Source organism: Sinohyriopsis cumingii, chromosome 15 (assembly GCF_028554795.1).
Source record: "Sinohyriopsis cumingii isolate HCF-2022 chromosome 15, ASM2855479v2, whole genome shotgun sequence".
NCBI classification, from domain to species: domain Eukaryota; kingdom Metazoa; phylum Mollusca; class Bivalvia; order Unionida; family Unionidae; genus Sinohyriopsis; species Sinohyriopsis cumingii.
In genome coordinates, this window is record NC_142975.1 from 15565680 (window position 1) to 15583958 (window position 18279).

General features: G+C 35.5%; 1 protein-coding gene across 11 annotated transcripts in view; it reads right to left on the reverse strand.

Moving 5' to 3' along the window:
• LOC149781304 (uncharacterized) overlaps nucleotides 1–18279 on the reverse strand; it is a 217722-nt gene that overhangs the window by 8658 nt on the left and 190785 nt on the right. For all 11 annotated transcript variants that reach the window (XM_089935397.1, XM_089935393.1, XM_089935395.1 and 8 more), the window contains 7 exons: nucleotides 15095–15258; nucleotides 14486–14665; nucleotides 7333–7473; nucleotides 6497–6636; nucleotides 4107–4236; nucleotides 1169–1369; nucleotides 572–741 (listed from right to left, as the gene is read on the reverse strand). In XM_089935397.1, the coding sequence (XP_089791523.1) occupies nucleotides 572–741; nucleotides 1169–1369; nucleotides 4107–4236; nucleotides 6497–6636; nucleotides 7333–7473; nucleotides 14486–14665; nucleotides 15095–15258 (1126 nt within the window). The remainder of the gene's footprint in view (nucleotides 1–571; nucleotides 742–1168; nucleotides 1370–4106; nucleotides 4237–6496; nucleotides 6637–7332; nucleotides 7474–14485; nucleotides 14666–15094; nucleotides 15259–18279) is intronic.

An 18279-nucleotide genomic window follows, 5' to 3' on the forward strand; every position in this document is an offset into this window, starting at 1 on the left:
GAATAGCAAGACACTGGAATTGCCTGTGAATGGTAGCTTATAGGTATTGCCTGTGAATGGTAACTTACAGGTATTGCCTGTGAATGGTAACTTTTAGGTATTGCCTGTGAATGGTAACTTATAGGTATTGCCTGTGAATGGTAACACATAGGTATTGCCTGTAAAAGCCAAGACATAGACTAGCAGTCACCATCATACACATTATCGCTAACAATGTTAGGGTACTATGTTAAAGTTTTTGAAGTCATACATCTCCATCAGCTGTTCCTATCAACTGAAACTTTGTTACAATGTGACAACATACCTAATACCTATACCCTGATACACCAGTATTCCAGGTGTCTCACCTGTTTTACCTTAATTATGCTTTGCTTATTACACAGGTCACTCAGGGCATTTTTTATGACTCGGAAAACCAGATGCTTATCATAGATTAATACCGCAACTGTTAAGCTCCACAACTGTTGGTTTCTGTGGGTTTAATTTCACTCTTCCCTTAACTCCTGACCATTGTTAAAACTCAGAAACTACAACCCTAAGTGAAAACCTTTTGCCCATTAGCCATACATACCTTTGAGCATGTTGTTGCTCAGCCTCTGTCAGCTGTTGCTGAAGGTTCTGGATGGTGCGAGCCATATCGGTGTTCTCCTCCTCATACCTCTGCAGATTGCGATCAATGCTAGACTTCTCCATCACAGATTTGCTTGCTATCTCTTCTGTGCGGATCTTCTCTCGCTCAACCTCAAGGTCAAATGGGTCACTAATTAGTCTCTTGATATAATGAGTATTAGATATGCCCGAAAGTCCACTATATAACTGCAAGGTAGTTACCTTCTTCTAAATAAATTAGTTCTTTACTAAGCATTTAGAACTTTTACTTAAGATAAAAATAGCCTATTTAATTCTTCAAGTGCCTAAAGAATATGAGATTTCATCTGACATAAAATATTTTCATAATTTTCATTTTTTGGACTGAATCTATTTTACTGCAAAAGATTTAATAACTGCATTTTGAATTTACATATTCAAGAATGAAACAGGAATAGTCAAAACAAGTATTCAAATACCTAAGTTATATGATTTACCAAATGTTAATGACAAAACATTAAAATAATGTTGATTTTTCAGGAAGGGAAGCAATCTATTATTAATTGGAGCTGTATATTACTTTATCCAGGGTCTTCTTCAATGCATTTTTGTCCTTCTCAAGGCGTACAGTAGATCTTTCTATCTCACGTTTCTCGGTCTCAACATTTGCAAGGGCTCGCTGGAGTGCCTGCACACGTTCCTGGAGATTCTGCCGTTCAACCTGCAGTTTCTGAATCCGCTGGTTGTGTTCCTGTTCTGCCTCTTGTCTCTGTACGATGACCTGTAAAGATGAAGTGCAGTATATAACCAGACATTAAAATTCTGTTGTTCTAAATTTAGTGGTCAGTTACAAAGGACCCTGACAGTTCCAAGATAATGTGCTTGCTATGAATCTCTGTTGTCCTAGTTTGATTCCGTCCTAATATATGTTGTATCTCCACAATTTAATGGAGACTACAGCTTCTTTAGCCTAAATCTGACGAAATTCCAGTATTCCATCATGAAAAAAATGTTCAGGGATAAACTCAATATATGAGAAACCAATTTTGGATTAAAATGTTTCTTCAGCAATATTTATCCAATAATAATACCTTTGGAATACATCTACCACCATTCAAATCCAGCCCATTCAAGCATGCAATAAGTAATGAAAGTAATAAAAGTCATCTGCTTCTAGATATGAGAGTGGTCTCACCATATAGAACGGGATCGGTGCCAAATATAATTTGTTATAGCTACTACTATATTGTATGTGTACAATCTTACAGGGATATTTAACTGAGAGTAGGGTTCAGGAGGGAGTGTTCCTATTATGATCTGGTGAATATTATAAAAAAGAGAACATTTTATTTTTAAAAAATTGGTTTCTTTTTCAAATACATTACTGGTTAATAATACCCTAGGTAAATAGGGAAGAGAGAGTTACATCCCCTTACCTGGAAGGTGACCCTGCCTCCAGTCTACTAATTTTACATGAAGTTCAATAGTAAAAATACATATTTAATGTATGCATTCCAAAGAAAGAAATTTCACTGCAGAGGAAGTGAATAACCAACATCACTACAAAGATGCTGAACCTCAGAATGTTGCCTTTTGTGTTGTGATAATAGCCCCCATCCGGTCAAACTGAACTTTTGGGAATAAAAGGTCTCTAAGGTGAAGGCTAAAGTATGTCATCTCTGTGATCCCATGGCATGGATGATGTTAGATAGGAAATATCAGTATTTAAATGCTATGATTTTGTTGAATGACCTAAATCTGTGAACCAAGATGTGCAAATAAGCATTAGTCTTAGTTTAGATCCTCATAAGCAGACCCATTTTATTCATTATCTTCTTTAAGTGTTAAGAACAAGTGAAATTGACCTCTTATGATAAGGTCAGTTCACTTGGGTCCCACATCTGAGGCCTTACTCATTCCTTTAGATGCACTGGGACAAAAGGAAGATAGGGATTTCACGAAAAGGACTAATTTCCCATGAACAGAAGCCTTGGCTATGATAGCAGGGGCTTTTTATGAGCAAACTACTAAGATAGTGCTGAAACTGTGAATAGTTTGAATTGACTGAAAAGGCATATATCTAAAAGATCCAGCCTGCTGTAGCTAGAATGACTAGGAAGCAGGTTTGTACTCTTCGAGAATACAAGCAACTACAGACACTGGTTTGAAAGACTACTTCATTTAACCACATCAGAATGAATGGAAGATTTCATTTTGTGTGAAGGCAAAGGCATTTGGTGAAGTCAATATTCACAATAAGAACTGAGAGGCCTTTGTTTTGGCCTATATCCTCCCTTTCTTGATACTGGAATATGTTGTTGTTGTTCTTGGGTTTAACGCCATATTTCAGCACAAGATAGGCTATACATGGCGGCTATTATAACTGGTGGAGGAAGAACCCTGGAAAACCCAGGGAAGAACCACCGACCCACAAGAAGCTACTGGCAGGCTATCCCACGTACCCACACTAGCTGAGCCTTGGACTCGAACCCATGCAGGCAGAGGTGAGATGGCAGTGATCCGGAACGGTGAGTGCTTTAGACCACTTGGCCACTCGGGGCTCCTGGAATATGTCAAAGTTTGTGGAAGGCTACTGCCCATGATATGGGGGGGGGGGGGGCAACATCTCCTCAGAGAGTCCAAGGGATGCAGTTGCTACATGTTGTACGAGGCTTTTAAGGAAGCGTGATTCCAAATATTATCAATTTAAAAAATGCTCAAAAATGAGAAAATATTTAGTAGATTTGAGAACAAATATAAAATTCAACAAAAAACATCTGCTCTCCAGAAATTCTTAGAATGATTTGCAGTCTTACCAAGAAATACAAATACTTAATACATTAACATATGCTAGTAAAAACTATTAAAAAATATATATATGTTTTATTTCTTTAATCCAAATCTTTTTCTTTTGGATTTGGCCCAATTATCTTTCACACCATCCTATTTAGAAACCACACTGACATATGTGGCATGTGATCATAAATACAATTGATTAATTTTATAGAAATTACATCCTTTTTGTTTAATAAAAAAGAATAATTGTTTTTAAAAAAATTGCAATGAAAAATGAAAATATGTTAAAATCATTCTATTCACAACAAGATTACTTGGAAATTCCATACAATCCTTACTGATGAAAAGTACCGGTTCAGTGAAAAAATGTACAGTGATACATAACACATGAGAAAACATACCTGAAATACCATGACAAAAAGGTTTCTATCCTTAGTTTACTGACTGCCAATGGTTGTAGCAGGAACAATACTGTAGAATGATAGTCAACATTTTCTGTTCACTATTTTTCATTTCTATACCCATGATTTGTATGTCTCTCTAATAACAAATATAATTCTCGTACTATTTTACTGCAAAACAGCAAGGTAAAAAGTAGATTTTAAAGAAATAAATTTTTTGACATAGCATCTCAATTTATTCTGCTTTCAAATATATCATTTTTTTAAAAAAGGTGGTAAGCAATTGAATACAGTTGTTTAAAAGATTGTAAATTAACTTACGTTGTGGGACTGTCTAACTTGTCCCTCCAGTTCTGACCTTCTGACCTCATTTTCAGCCAGTTCATTCTGCATCTGCTGCACACGCTCCATCAAGTTGTGATTCTGCTTCTTGGCTTCATTCACTGCTTGTCTGGAAAAAATCCCAACAAGACAGACATAACAAGGCATCAAAAATGTACCCAATTATTAAACAATGTTAAACAATTGGAAATACAATATGATGGAATTTTATGAGAGAATACTCTGTGTGTTTGTGTGTGTGCATGCGCGCGTGTGCGTGCAAGTGTGTGATTTGGATTTTTAACATAGCTAAATAAAAAATTCAGTCATATTGCTACTCTGTATGAATTGTGGCAGTTTATAGTGATGTCTAGCACTGGGGCATCATGAAGCAGACATGTAACATGATGTCCGACCCAGTCACATTATCCTGACCACCAGTCCAACCAGTCCTAACATTACCTCTTAATATTGAGTGCCAGGTGAGGCAGTTGTTAGTACTATTTTTATGTCTTTTGGTATGACATGGCCTGGGTTCTAACCTGCAACCTTCTGCATCCGAGGCAGACACTTTAGCCACTAGATCACCAGAGCAGTTGACAGAATGCTCACCAGTTATTATGTACTTTTGAAAGAGTGATGTATGTAAAGTGAAGTTGTTTGCATTTAAAACATGCACAATGGAGAGAATGTTGGCATACCTCTATGCTACATTAATGTAATGTGGATTATATTTCTTTGGATATTGTACTTTTGGAAACTGTACATGATTTAAGCCCACTGCTGACTAAAATGACTGCTCCCTCGTGCTAAAAATCAGCCTGAATTAGTCTAAAGAACACTATCCATAACAGCCATTAAAATAGGGAAAATAAATTTTGCCAGACTAGACAATACCAGCTTCTGAAAGTGCAATGAATGAATTACCAAATATATCAAATGTAAAAAAAGTTATCAGTTCTTTTTTATACAATTTACCTCTGAAGTTCAGGAAGTGAAAATGACCAAGTGGAGCTAGCACTTTTTTAAAGGTGCACATCTGGAGTAAGGCCAAGTTGTATACTCTATAACCCATATTACACCCATCAATCATACACCAAAATAAAGGGAATAAAAGGTTCTTTGAATTTTACCCAAGATATACTAGGTCTTTTTTAAATAGCCAGTATAACTAGTGAGGAAAGTTGGGGAAATTCTGTTTCTTTAAAATTCTGTTGTTGTTGTTGTTGTTGTGGGGTTTAACGCCATTTTTCAGCACAAGTTAGGCTATACATGGCGGCCAGTATTAATGGTGGAGGAAGAACCCGGGAAAACTCTGGAAAGAACCACCAACCCATGAGAAGCTACTGGCAAGTTTTCTCACATACCCACATAGGCCGAACCCGAGACTCGAACCCACACAGACAGAGGTGAGATGGCAGTGATCCGTAACAGTGAGCACTTTAGACCACTTGGCCACTCAGGGCCCCCTTTAAAATTCTAACCCTATGCAAAATATGAAACTGTAGAGCGCCACCAAAGTGAAATATAAGAATAAGATAATACTGATTTTCTGCAAGGGAGTTAACTCTAAAAGTGTACAAATTGCATAGGTCTCCCACTGAAGGTAAAGTCTTAGATGAGCATTACACTGATGAATACCTGAAAATATTTGTCTTCAAATAATATTATTACTTCTAATATTATTTAACCATGGCTTAAATATACTAAATATATTAAATAGGAAAATCATCTCATATATATAAACGACCACATCTGTCTTTCTGTGTCACAGCTGCCAAACAAGAAGCCACGGGTTCAAAACTTGCAGCAGCATCCCAATTTTTTTAAAAATACTTTGTTTGTATTTTTATGTTCAAACTTTCTTTTTAACTTGCTCATCCCAATTTTTTTAATTTTTATTTTTCACTTTTTTAAAATGTTATCTCAAAACTATCTTTTATCACTCCCATCCTAGGATGGTTTAATAGGTAGTTTTCATAAGATTTCACACACAAAAAATTACACTTTATTTTCCATCACCCTCACCCCCAAATTCATTTCTTACAAGGCAAAAGATCTGAGTCATAATGTCAACTAAGATTACCGATGTTTCATCAAAATTCTCATATACTGGAGGAACAGGCAATGAATATCTTTTATGTAAGGTACCTAATACAAATATAAATGTGTGATTTGGATTCTTAATGTAGCTATAACAATTTTTCAGTCACATTGCTATGATGTCTGCAGTGTGGCAGTTTATAGTTGTCTAGCACTGAGGCATCATGCCACAGACATGTTGCATGATGTCCCACCCAGTCAAATTAGTCACCAGAGCTATTTCTGATTTAGTAATTATTTTGTTCATGACCCAACAATATACGTTGAGTATTATTTAAAGTCCTCACCTTGTCGAATCAAGACGTTCCTGCAAAATCCTGCGATCATGTTCACTGCTGGTGAGAGCTCTCTGGAGCTGGGTCACTCGTTCCTCAAGCTGGCTGATAGCAGCAGAGCTGTCAGACAGAGAGTTATTCAGGCTTTGGACCTACAGTAGGGGAAAAATTAGAATCAATTATTAAGACTATGGGGCAATCAGCTGTCTACTAAGCCAATACTTCTTATACAACTTGGATGAGGATGCTATTGTCAATATTTGAACAAATCGGCTCAACACAAATACTTGCTACAAGTTTCATGCCTGGGCCTACATGATATAGCAACTGTAATAACACTGAAAAAAATATCAGCATTTCTTGAAAATCCAGCTGACTTGTCCAATCAATGGGCACCTTTGAACATAATATCCTCCAAAGAATTCAGACACAACAAGAATTTAAATGAGATGGACAAAGACTCCAAAGTGCACCACAGTGCCGTAGTGATACCCCCAAAAGTGGGGTTCATTATGGCTGACAAGTATGGCAATATATCAAGGAGTATATTCCATGTATACCATAATGAATACAATAACTATTGCAAGTTTCTGGAAACTATAATGTTTTGATAAGAGAAAAAGGAATCAATGACATATTAAGAACCTGGTAAATAAACTTTTAGCTGTTTTTCTCTTATGCTGATATATCATAATTTCACATTTGCCTTTCATTGTAATTATCACTTGAATGTAATTATCACCTGAATGTAATTATCACCTGATTGTAATTATCACTTTAGACACCGAAAAGTGAATAGCCCTATTTATTTCTTCTGCTTATATTTGACTCCATGATCTACAACCTACCTTATCTTTTTGTGCATGTTCTTCTTCCTCAGTCTTGGTCAGGGCATCGCCAAGTCGGTCAATGGTCAGCTGTAGAGATTGTGCCTTACCCTCCAGATCCTGCATCTGCTTTGTCAGGCCTTCCACACGGTCACTCAAAACCTGAAGAGAAACACAAATAAGGACTATAACATTGCAACACTTACATTATAGGGCTATCTTACGCAATCCTGTTAATACTTGCAAATTTTGTTTTTGCTGTGAGATATTTTAAAATAGTGGAGTTGGATGAGCAATTTTACCAAATCTCTCTACAAGAAACCTCCCTTGTTGCAGAAATGTGTAAATAGTTCATGTACTTGTCGACCATTGTATAGAAAAATCTTAAACATCCACTAAATTCTGTCATCTTTGAAATGTGAACTCTAAGACCTGAACTGTTTCCCTAATAATTGTAAATAAATAACTCGAGAACCAAGTAACTGTGTAATTATTATACATGCAGTGTAATAGATAAAACTATTATGCTGTTAAAGCCAGCATTATAAAATGTGAATTCAAATGGACAGAAGACGAGCTATTCCTTCATGCCTTCTTCACATCTGGAACATTTACTCACCTTTTCTTGCTCTGTTAAACTTTTGTCAAATGTTAGCGTTTTTCCTGACCTGATATCATCCTCTACCAACAGTAACTGAAATTGATCGTTTCTTATGTGGCGGAACATAATATCCACATTTCTGTGACTGGAGACCACATTTAGTGACCTTGCTGTTGAACGTTGTGTCAATTTAAATCTGCCAGCCATTTCATTAGATGAATTATACTCATCAGATGCACCAGAACTTAAATGTCCCAATGCGGCATTTTTACTGTTAGACTGGTTTTCAAGCCCATACATGCCATAACCAGGATGACTTTTTTCATTCAATGGAGAAAATTCACTGGCTGGTCTCAAAGGCAACTGATGGTTATCATGCCCTACATTTATAATGCTACTAAAATTGTTGGAAATTTGTTTGGACTGCTCAGTAGATTTTTTCAAATCTGTTGCCACATTCGACTGGTTTACAATTTCATTAGGCTGATTTGAACCGATTTCATTTTCAGAATCCCTACCATCAAATGCAAACCTTTCTGATTTCACAAAACAAGAAGCTACATTTGGTGCCTCTTTACTTCCATCATTCAAAATAACTTCATTTCCAAATCCATCCTTAGCATAAAAAGATTCTTCTACATCGGACTCCCTACATGGCTCCATGAAATTATTTCCATGTTCGACATCTCTGAAAGAAATATATTTCTTCTTTGCTTTCTTTGTGTAACCCTGGTTCACTTTCACAGAATAATAGTTGAAATATTCCTGTCCTGGTCTATATTTATCAGGTATCTCACTATCCACAGATTGAGGTGGTCTTACTCTGTGTGAAGGATTTGTATTATTCCATTGGCCATTTGGTTTCAAATTGGACTGATCAAACATCAAGTTACTTACTCTTTGTGGAAGCAATCCCCTGGTACCTGAATTATTGATCCCATTAGAATGAAGAAATCCATTCCATACATTTATACCCAATGTTCTTGATTCGACTCTTCCTCCAGATTCATTATTCAAAGACGTATGTTTCTCATGATCAGCAGTAAAGTCTATACTAGAAGTCACATCTGAACTAAAGCTTGTAAATGCTTCCTTTTCTTGATTATTTTCTATGTTTTTCAGTTTTCCATATTTTCTATCCATGTATTGCAAAAGTTCATCAGTATCAATGGCATCCATGTGGAAATTGCCATAAATATTATCAACATACAAAAAAATATTTTTATGGAATATGATCTACACATATCCTTAATCGTTAGCTGTATTGTAAATAATCTATTTTTAGATCTACATTGTGAATTCTTTTCCTTTAGCTTGCTACAAAAGACTGAATATTGAACTGGATCTTGTTGTTGTTGTTGTTGTGGGGTTTAACGCCATTTTTCAGCACGATAGGCTATACATGGCGGCCAGTATTAATGGTGGAGGAAGAACCCAGAAAACCCCGGAAAGAACCACCGACCCACGAGAAGTTACTGGCAAGCTTTCTCACATGCCCACATTGGCTGAATCTTTGACTCGAACCGCCGCAGACAGAGGTGAGATGGCAGTGATCCGTAACAAAGAGCGCTTTAGACCACTCGGCCACTTGGGGCCCCGAACTGGATCTAATAAATAATCCTTTAAATATCCAATGTACTAAACATGCTCCAGAAATTTGCAACTAAATTTACACCTAATTTGTGATTCACACAGCAGCAATTGTCTGCTACCACCTTTTCACAGAAATATCCACTGAAGGCAGAGTTCTTCAAAAAACACCAATAAAAAGAACTCACTGGCAAAAACAAATCCACTGGTCATGTTAAAGTCAATTAGAAGGCTCTCCTCAAGAGAAAATGAAGAAGTTCAAACTGTATAACATTTATAACTCTTCATGCCAATTAAATATTTATGAGTTCCTGACATGTATTTTTCTTGTCTGCTTAACAGATTACTCTATAATTATGTGTATGCATGTCTTCTGGTGCAGGGAAGTAATTAAGATCCATGTTAATAATTTAAATACATTCAGTTGCTTTTCGTCCAGTGTCCTTTGTTTGACAAAGAAATTGTTTCCACTTTATGATGATTGTCAGTCTGTATTATTTAAGAAATAGAAATTGCCAGACCTTTCTGTGCTTAATATAATTGGTTAAAATCAAGGGAAAAAGATTGTTTTTATCTCTCTTGGTTGATATAACAGTTTCTCTGATCTTACATATATATATATATATATATATATATATATATATATATATATATATATATATATATATATATATATATATACACACACACATACCAGCAAAAGTAAGTATTAATTTGTTATGTTTTTTTTGTTTTTGTGCTGTTTAACGCCATTTTTCAGCACACAATAGGCTATACATGGCAGCCAATATTAATGGTGGAGGAAGAACACAGGAAAACCCCCCAAAAAGAACCACCGACCCACGAGAAGCTACTGGCAAACTTTCTCACATATGCACATTGGCTGAATCCGAGACTTGAACCGGCACAGACAGAGGTGAGATGCCAGTGATCCGTAATGGAGAGCGCTTTAGACCACTCGGGTCCCTGCAATGATTTGCTGTTGTTGTAGGTTTAACGCCATTTTTCAGCACTCGATAGGCTATACATGGTGGCCAGTATTAATGGTGGAAAAAGAACCCGGGAAAACCTCTGGAAAGAACCACCGACCCACGAGAAGCTACTGGCAGGCTTTCTCACATACCCTCATTGGCCGAATCTGAGACTTGAACCCATGCAGACAGAGGTGAGATGACAGTGATCCGTAACAGAGAGCGCTTTAGACCACTCGGCCACTCAAGGCCCCGTATTGATTTGTATGTCATTAATAAAAAATACTTGACTTTAATACTACTGTGACTTTTATTACAAAAAGAAGTGCAACAAATACAAAACAAAAATAACAAAACCTGATCAGCCAGCCAACGCTGTAATCTTTCCAACAGGTCCTGGAAATATTCAGGGTCTGTTATATTATTAATCATGTTTATAATGTTTTCAACCAGTTCTTATATGTCCGCTCCCAATTGAAATTACACTGAAATCTGAGATATGCGGTTGAGGAGGAGGAGGAAAATGATACAAGTGGAGCATGTTGGTACAGTATTAACACATCTGCAACCATGGATAAAACAAACGTAAAGTTAGTATGACATGAATTAATATCTTATGTTACGTGTTTAGGCTTGAATAAACAGTAACACAAGAAAGAGTGAAAACAGCAAGCTTTGAAAAATATAATAATTTATTTCCCTAGAAAAATGAAAAAATATGCACTTACGATTTTAAGAATCATATCCAAAAATAATCCAAGAATAATCTCTGATTTTTTTTTCAAAGAAGTCCTAATAAAAAAATGTTCTAATGAATTCAAGTGAGTCCCGACAAGGAATCGAAGATGAAAGGCGATGACGTATGCAGTAACCTGTACTGTGTTGAAGTCTACAGTTCCTTGTAGAAAAAAATATCACTCCAGTTTTGGAAATCAGAAAAAATCTTTTTAAGAGATGTCTTTGTTCATGAATTTCGTATGAGCACACATATATTTCCCACAACAACAAAAAATGAATCCTTTTGAATCCAAATAATTTGACACAACAGACATTTTCCAGTGTAAAAGCCCAAATGTGATTTCAAAAATGATAGTTTAAAATGTGAATTTTATGCCCTGGATAAGGGTCATGTCATCATGTTTACATATAAAAAAAATCATGTAGCCCCTGTATGTCCTTGATTAGAACCAATCATTTTACTCTGAGAATAAAAGTTGTTTACTTCACCAAAAACTATTTACAAGTCAAGGGTCACGTATTCAATACAGCCTCGATCTCACTCTTATAAGTCTCACAACAAAAATAAATTTAAAAAATAGCTTGTTCATGAGGATGTTACTAATTCTAAATTAAGGTCGAGAACCAGGTCAGCCTTATATGTTTATAATAATGAAAGTTAAGGTCAAACTATTTTCTGGTAAAAGTGAGTTCCTAATAACCAGAACTTCGTTATTTTGACATATAATCAAATAATTTTTTTTTTTATATAAAACTTTCAAACAATTAAATTAGATATAAAAATTAAATCAAATATACACAACAAATACACTTGAAAAGAAATATATTGCATTATTAAAGGGATATGAAATATATTGCATTATTAAAGGGATATAACAGATTTTAAATGGGATCATTAACAGAGCTGAGCAAATCCCATAGCCTGAGGTCCCAGACTAGTCATTTTTGAAGTCAGACAAGTAAAATTTTCCAAGTCGCTAGTCCGGGACAAGTGCCTTTTAAAAATGTCGGGTTAGTCCTTATTTTCATGCTTTAATCACTATATCTACCTTTATTTGGCCAATCATGCCCTCCGGGCATACTGGATACTTGATTCAACCCCTCTTCTTGTATACATTTACATCCTGTTACTGCTTGACTGCATATTGGGCTAAGCGACCAAATTATCGGCAAATCAAAACACGGCAAACAAAAGAAAGCCAGTATGATCAATTAGCAGTGTTGTAAACGGTTTTGCTGCAATGAGTTTACTCAATCTAGATCATAACAAGCAGCTCACTATGATTTTAATCCAACTAGTCAGTGTAATTAAATTAATGAAGGGTACTTTACCGACATCAGTGTTGGTTTCCTTTATGAACTGATTAAATGACACTAATGATTCTTTTAATTTATAATTGATTATGCAGATGATTAACTTCCACGTGTGATATTGTGTTTGAAGCAAAACAATTACGCTAATTAATGAGCTGTTTCAGTTCGTATTTAAAAGAGAAAATTGATGTCATGATCACTTTAGAAGTAGTTTTCAAGCATGCTGATACTTACTCTGGATAAAATGAGTTTGCTAAATTATTTTCACAAGGAAGGTAATAACGGCGATTCGGCGAAGGTAAATTTGTTTGAAAATGGAGGGATAAAATGTAAAACGGATACTGAGTGTGCGGTAGCTATTTCTGAGTGTGAACGAGGATTTAATTCAATGAACTTAATCAGGACTTCTTTAAGGAATTCTTTAAACCAAAAGAGTTTATAAATGCTAATGAACATTTCTGCAAATGGACCAGAGCTTGAGGACTGTAACCCAGACACAGCTATCAACTGCAGGCTTAGTGCTGGTGCATGTGGCAGACATACATGGAGGACATATTTTCAAATCCATCAGCTAAAACATATATACATGAACCTGAAGAAGCCAAATGTATAACAATCAATGTTTTTGAAAAATTAAATTCTTTTACGAAATAATTATGTTGTATATTATTTTATTTTTTTTCTTCTATGGATTAAGTGCATACGTCTCATCAAATCTCGGCAAGAGATTATCATTTTGGGATCAGTGAAAAGTAAGGTGTGACTAGTGAAGAGTAAGGTGGGACTAGTGAAGAGTAAGGTGGGACTAGTGAAGAGAAAGGTGGGACTAGTGAATTTTCTGAAACCACTTGTCCTGGACTAGTGGTTAAAAAAATTTTTGCTCAGCCCTGATTATACATGTGCTTTAATCATGAAGTCAAATTAGAGAAACAAATATATGCATCTGAAATCAGTGACTTGATCAAACACGGGTCTTCTTTTTTCCATATTACAAAACACCCTCTATTTGTTCAGTCTTTGTTTTTTTAACTAGATTTTTTTAAAAAATATGTTAAGATTGAGCTAAATCTAAGAAACTAAAACTGGCTTTCATCTAGTGTGTGTGTGATTTGGATTTTTAACGTAGCTTTTAACAATTTTTCAGTCATATTGCTACAATGTCTGCAGTGTGGCAGTTTCTAGTGATGTCAAGCACTGGGACATCATGCTGCTGACATGTAGCATGATGTCCCACCCAGTCACATTATCCTGCCACCAGGCTGACCAGTCCTAACACTAATCTATTAATGCTGAGCACCAAGCAAGGCAGCTGTTAGTACCATGTTTGTAAGTCTTTAGGAGGACTCAGCCAGGGATCGAACCCATGACCTTCCACATCAGAGGTGGATGCTCTAACCACTAGGCCACCAGAGTGGTGGGTGTGGACATACATAAATACCTACAAACCATATGTACAGGTGGACCTGGATACAGATGCCAAAGTGCTCAATGCCAAGCTCCCACCAAGGTATAAATCAGTTCATTGACATCATAAAGAACCATACCTTCCAACATCAAACTCTAAAGGAAACAAAATTTAGTACCAACTGATCAATTCATTTAGTTCTGTTTCCTATAACAGTTTCTTCCCTTCATGTCGTAATTTATATCAAACCTCCTTAAGAACATCAGGTACATACCAGCAGCGTGCCAGTTTCTGGTCTCACAACAATCTGTAGAACCCAGTATTTTGCTTTTTTACTTTAAATTTCCAGAACACATAATGTTTTTTTATCATGTCACAAACCAAACCATTTGGTAAAACAGAGAATGAAGTAATTAATGACACTGATAATGATCTAGTACATTTTTAGTATCCCATTGTAGTGATACAAAACAACTCTTGAATCAGTTTGAAGAACCCCAATCTGTTACAAAACAATTGTTCAGAGTTTAAAGAAAGAACTTAATCTGTAAATACCTGGTTTTCAGTTTCCTTATCATTCATAGCCAACTTAAGTCGCTGAAGATCACCCTCAATGGAGCGTCGGGACAACTCTATCTTGGTGCAGCGGTTCTCTGCGTCATCAAGTTGGTTCTTCAAAGCCTTCTTGTCTTCCTCGTTGCGTGATTCATTCTGCTTCAGCTTACCAATTCTCTCCTGCAGGAAATGAATAAACAGATTTAGAACATACAGTGCAACATTGTAAATATTTGTGTTAATGTAAATCACCAGCACATGTCTAACTACAACTTGTGACCAGTTTAAGACTGTGAACAATTAAACACCAGACAATTTCACTGCAATATTACATTCAATAAAATCCCAAATATGGTATTTTTCCACAGAAAACCCTAGCTTCTATTTCCCACAAATGCTGCAAACACAGCTGAATGTTCTCATTCTCAAACAAATCAAGTTTCTGTAATCTGTAAAAGCATCAACCCAGTATTACATTTAATATCTTTTAGAAACACTAGCTGCGATCATATAGTTCACTAGCTTAACCTTTGCAACTAGATTATTGTAGCAATTTTTTGTTTGTATGTAGACTATGTAAAAAAAAATGAGAAAGGTTTCAAGATATACCTGAAGCTGTCTCTTCTCTGACTCAGCTGCAGCAAGAGAGCGTTCTAGGCTGCTGATTTTCTCTCCCATGACCTTACGTTCACGTTCATTGCGGCGGATTGTCTCCTCCTGCAGCATAAGGGCAGTCTGAGCACTGGCAAGGCGGCCATCAATTCCACGCTTGTCTGAAATGATGCATGACCATAAATCATTAAATATCCAGATCCAAACTGCCAAAATTTGAATTTCCTGTTGAAATATCAAAAACGATGGAGCCCTGAATTTGTACGGAACAGCAGCTGCTCATAACTCTGTGGAGAACAGTGAATGTGTTGATAAAAAAAGGTCGAAAAAATTATATATCTTTCCTGCTCCCTGGGTTCATACAGACATGTTTTCATTTTATTTTCAGTTACTTTGACGTAGCATAAGGGTCAGTGGAAGGTCATCAGTACACAAGTAACTGAAGGGCAAGACTAAATGTCCGAGCTATCTCTCACTGGGTTTGAGACTTACAATCATACAGAAAATGTTTAATATAAAAATATATACTAAAATGTTTTAGATGACCGTGGCCTTGCAAAAAGATTAGACAGATGGTAAAAGGGTGCATGAATATAAAAAGCAGTTTCTTAAATCAACATTTATTATAACTATTCCTTTTGGACCTACAACACAATACCTTTATCCAAAAATTTAACCAAATTTGTTTAATGACTATGATTCTGTATAGATGCATTGGTAAGAAAAAGCAGAGCTTCCTGCTTTTACATTCCAAGCTGTTGTAGTTGTTGTTTCAGGGTTCAATGTCATTTCTCAGCAAAACATAGGCTATACATGGTGGCCAGTATAACTGATAGAGGAAGAAACTGGAAATATCATGCAAACTGAACCTATGACCAAACAAACTTTGACCCAAACCTTCTCCCCTGTTCATGACATCACCACCATCACTAATGTTGGTATCAAAGACTCCAATGTCACACGTAAGCTAAAGCTGACGACATTTACCAATAGAAATAAAGAGATATATTGCATATGGTCAGACCTACAGCATACAGAATAGAACAACCAAACCATGCAATATAAACAGCTAAATATTTACAAAATTAGCGAATTCAACTTATACTCCATGTCGACTTATAGGGTGGCAAATATGGCAAATATTTACGATGAATCAACGTGCTCTACCTACATATTTCTTATTTATTAATTTTATCATTGTATTGTAATAAACATAATTTTTATTTGCCACATAATATTTAATGTATTAATTTAAACATTAAAAGAATCATCTTTGATATCACTCACAGAGTAACCATTACAACAATTCAAATCAAAATCTTTGATTTGCTACATTACAGGTCTCTCAAATTTGTTTCAGCAAATCTTTTTCTATGTTGTCAAGGAAACAGTAATAATGTTATATGGAAAATCTTCATCTGAAGGTTGCTAAATAATGCAGAACACATACTGTATATACTCATTTATAAGTAGAGTCAGATTGCAAACAACAAAGATCCTGATCTGCCATGGTGTAATGTGCCTGCATGTGTGTGTGTGTGATTTGGATTTTTAACACAGCTTCAGCAATTTTTCAGTCACATCTCTAAAATGTCTGCAGTGTGGCACTGAATAGTGATATCTAGCACTGGGGCATCATGCCGCATGCATGTAGCATGATGTCCCACCTGGTCACATTATCCTGACACCAGGCTGACCAGTCCTAACAATATCCACTTAATGCTGAGCGCCATGCGAGGCAGCTGTTAGTACCATTTTATGTCTTTGGTATGACTCATCCGGGGATTGAAAGCACAGATTATCAGATTTGGATCTGTACAATTTGCAGCTGGAATCGTCTTATAGTAAGTTGTTGTTCATATATTGCTTATTCTAGTTCATGATGATTCATGTATTTTTTTAATGGTCAAAACAACTTGCATTAAAGTTTAAGGATTGTAGTATAGTGAATATCTATACGTAACTTTTTTAATGGTTGGAAGTTGTGTATAGGTATCATAAACTTGCATATCTCTGTAAATGTCAGCAAAAGCTACTAACAATAAACTCAAACAACAATCAACAAAAAAGAATCAGTATAAATTATAACTTTAAAAAAACAAAGACAATCAAAGTCTCTTCAAACAAATGTAAACTGAACATTTTAAAACGTTTTTAAATGTTTCACAGTCAGACCTGATGTTTTACTTGCAACTTCTGTACACGTGATCTGAAGATGATGAACAGTATGACATGCTTCCAAGGTTTTATATTTAATGGAACCTAAAAACAACACACAATAAGATTTCAACAAGAGTACCTTCCCCTAGAAATTTTCTTGACCTATGAATTTGGGCTTTGGTTATTTTATGACAAGAAGGTATGGACCTGTGTATTAAGTTCTATCAAGATGAAAAGTGACAGCCATGATGACAGTGAGTATCCAAGGAACTGTCAATCTATATATATATATATATATATATATATATATATATATATATATATATATATATATATATATATATATATATATATATATATATATATATATATATATAACTTCATTAAAATATTTTAATTGGTTTAATCAGATAATGGATACTGGTCGAATAATCATGTTCAGATAATAAATATAAAAAATAAAATATATTAACAAAGAACAAATTTAGCCAGGACCATATGAGCAGTTCAGATAATACAGGGTATTCAGATAATGGGAGTCTGAATAACAGAGAGTGTACAGTGTGCATATGTATATAAAGCTTTATTTAAATTCCTGACTCACAGGTTCAAAAGTTATACATCAGAAAATGGTACAAATCAAAGAATTACACTCTTCCTTGCTGGGACCTTGACCCTGTGGCAAGGGGGTCATGCTATTGTATGTAACACACTCTTCAGTTACTATATATATATATGAACTAGACAAGGAAATGTTATGGAACAGACAGTCAGGTGGACAGTCAAACAATTCTATCATACATTATACCTGATATAAGATGAGCAAACAAAAATCTCTAAATTATCAAAACTCATCACAATAAAAATGTGATTTTGTTGTTGTGGGTTTAATGCCATTTTTCAGTACACGATAGGTATACATGGCAGCCAGTATATTGTAGAGCAAAAATCCAAGAAAACCCTGGCAAGAACTACCAAATGACAGGAAAGCACTAGTAAGCTTTCTCACAAAGTGTAGCAAA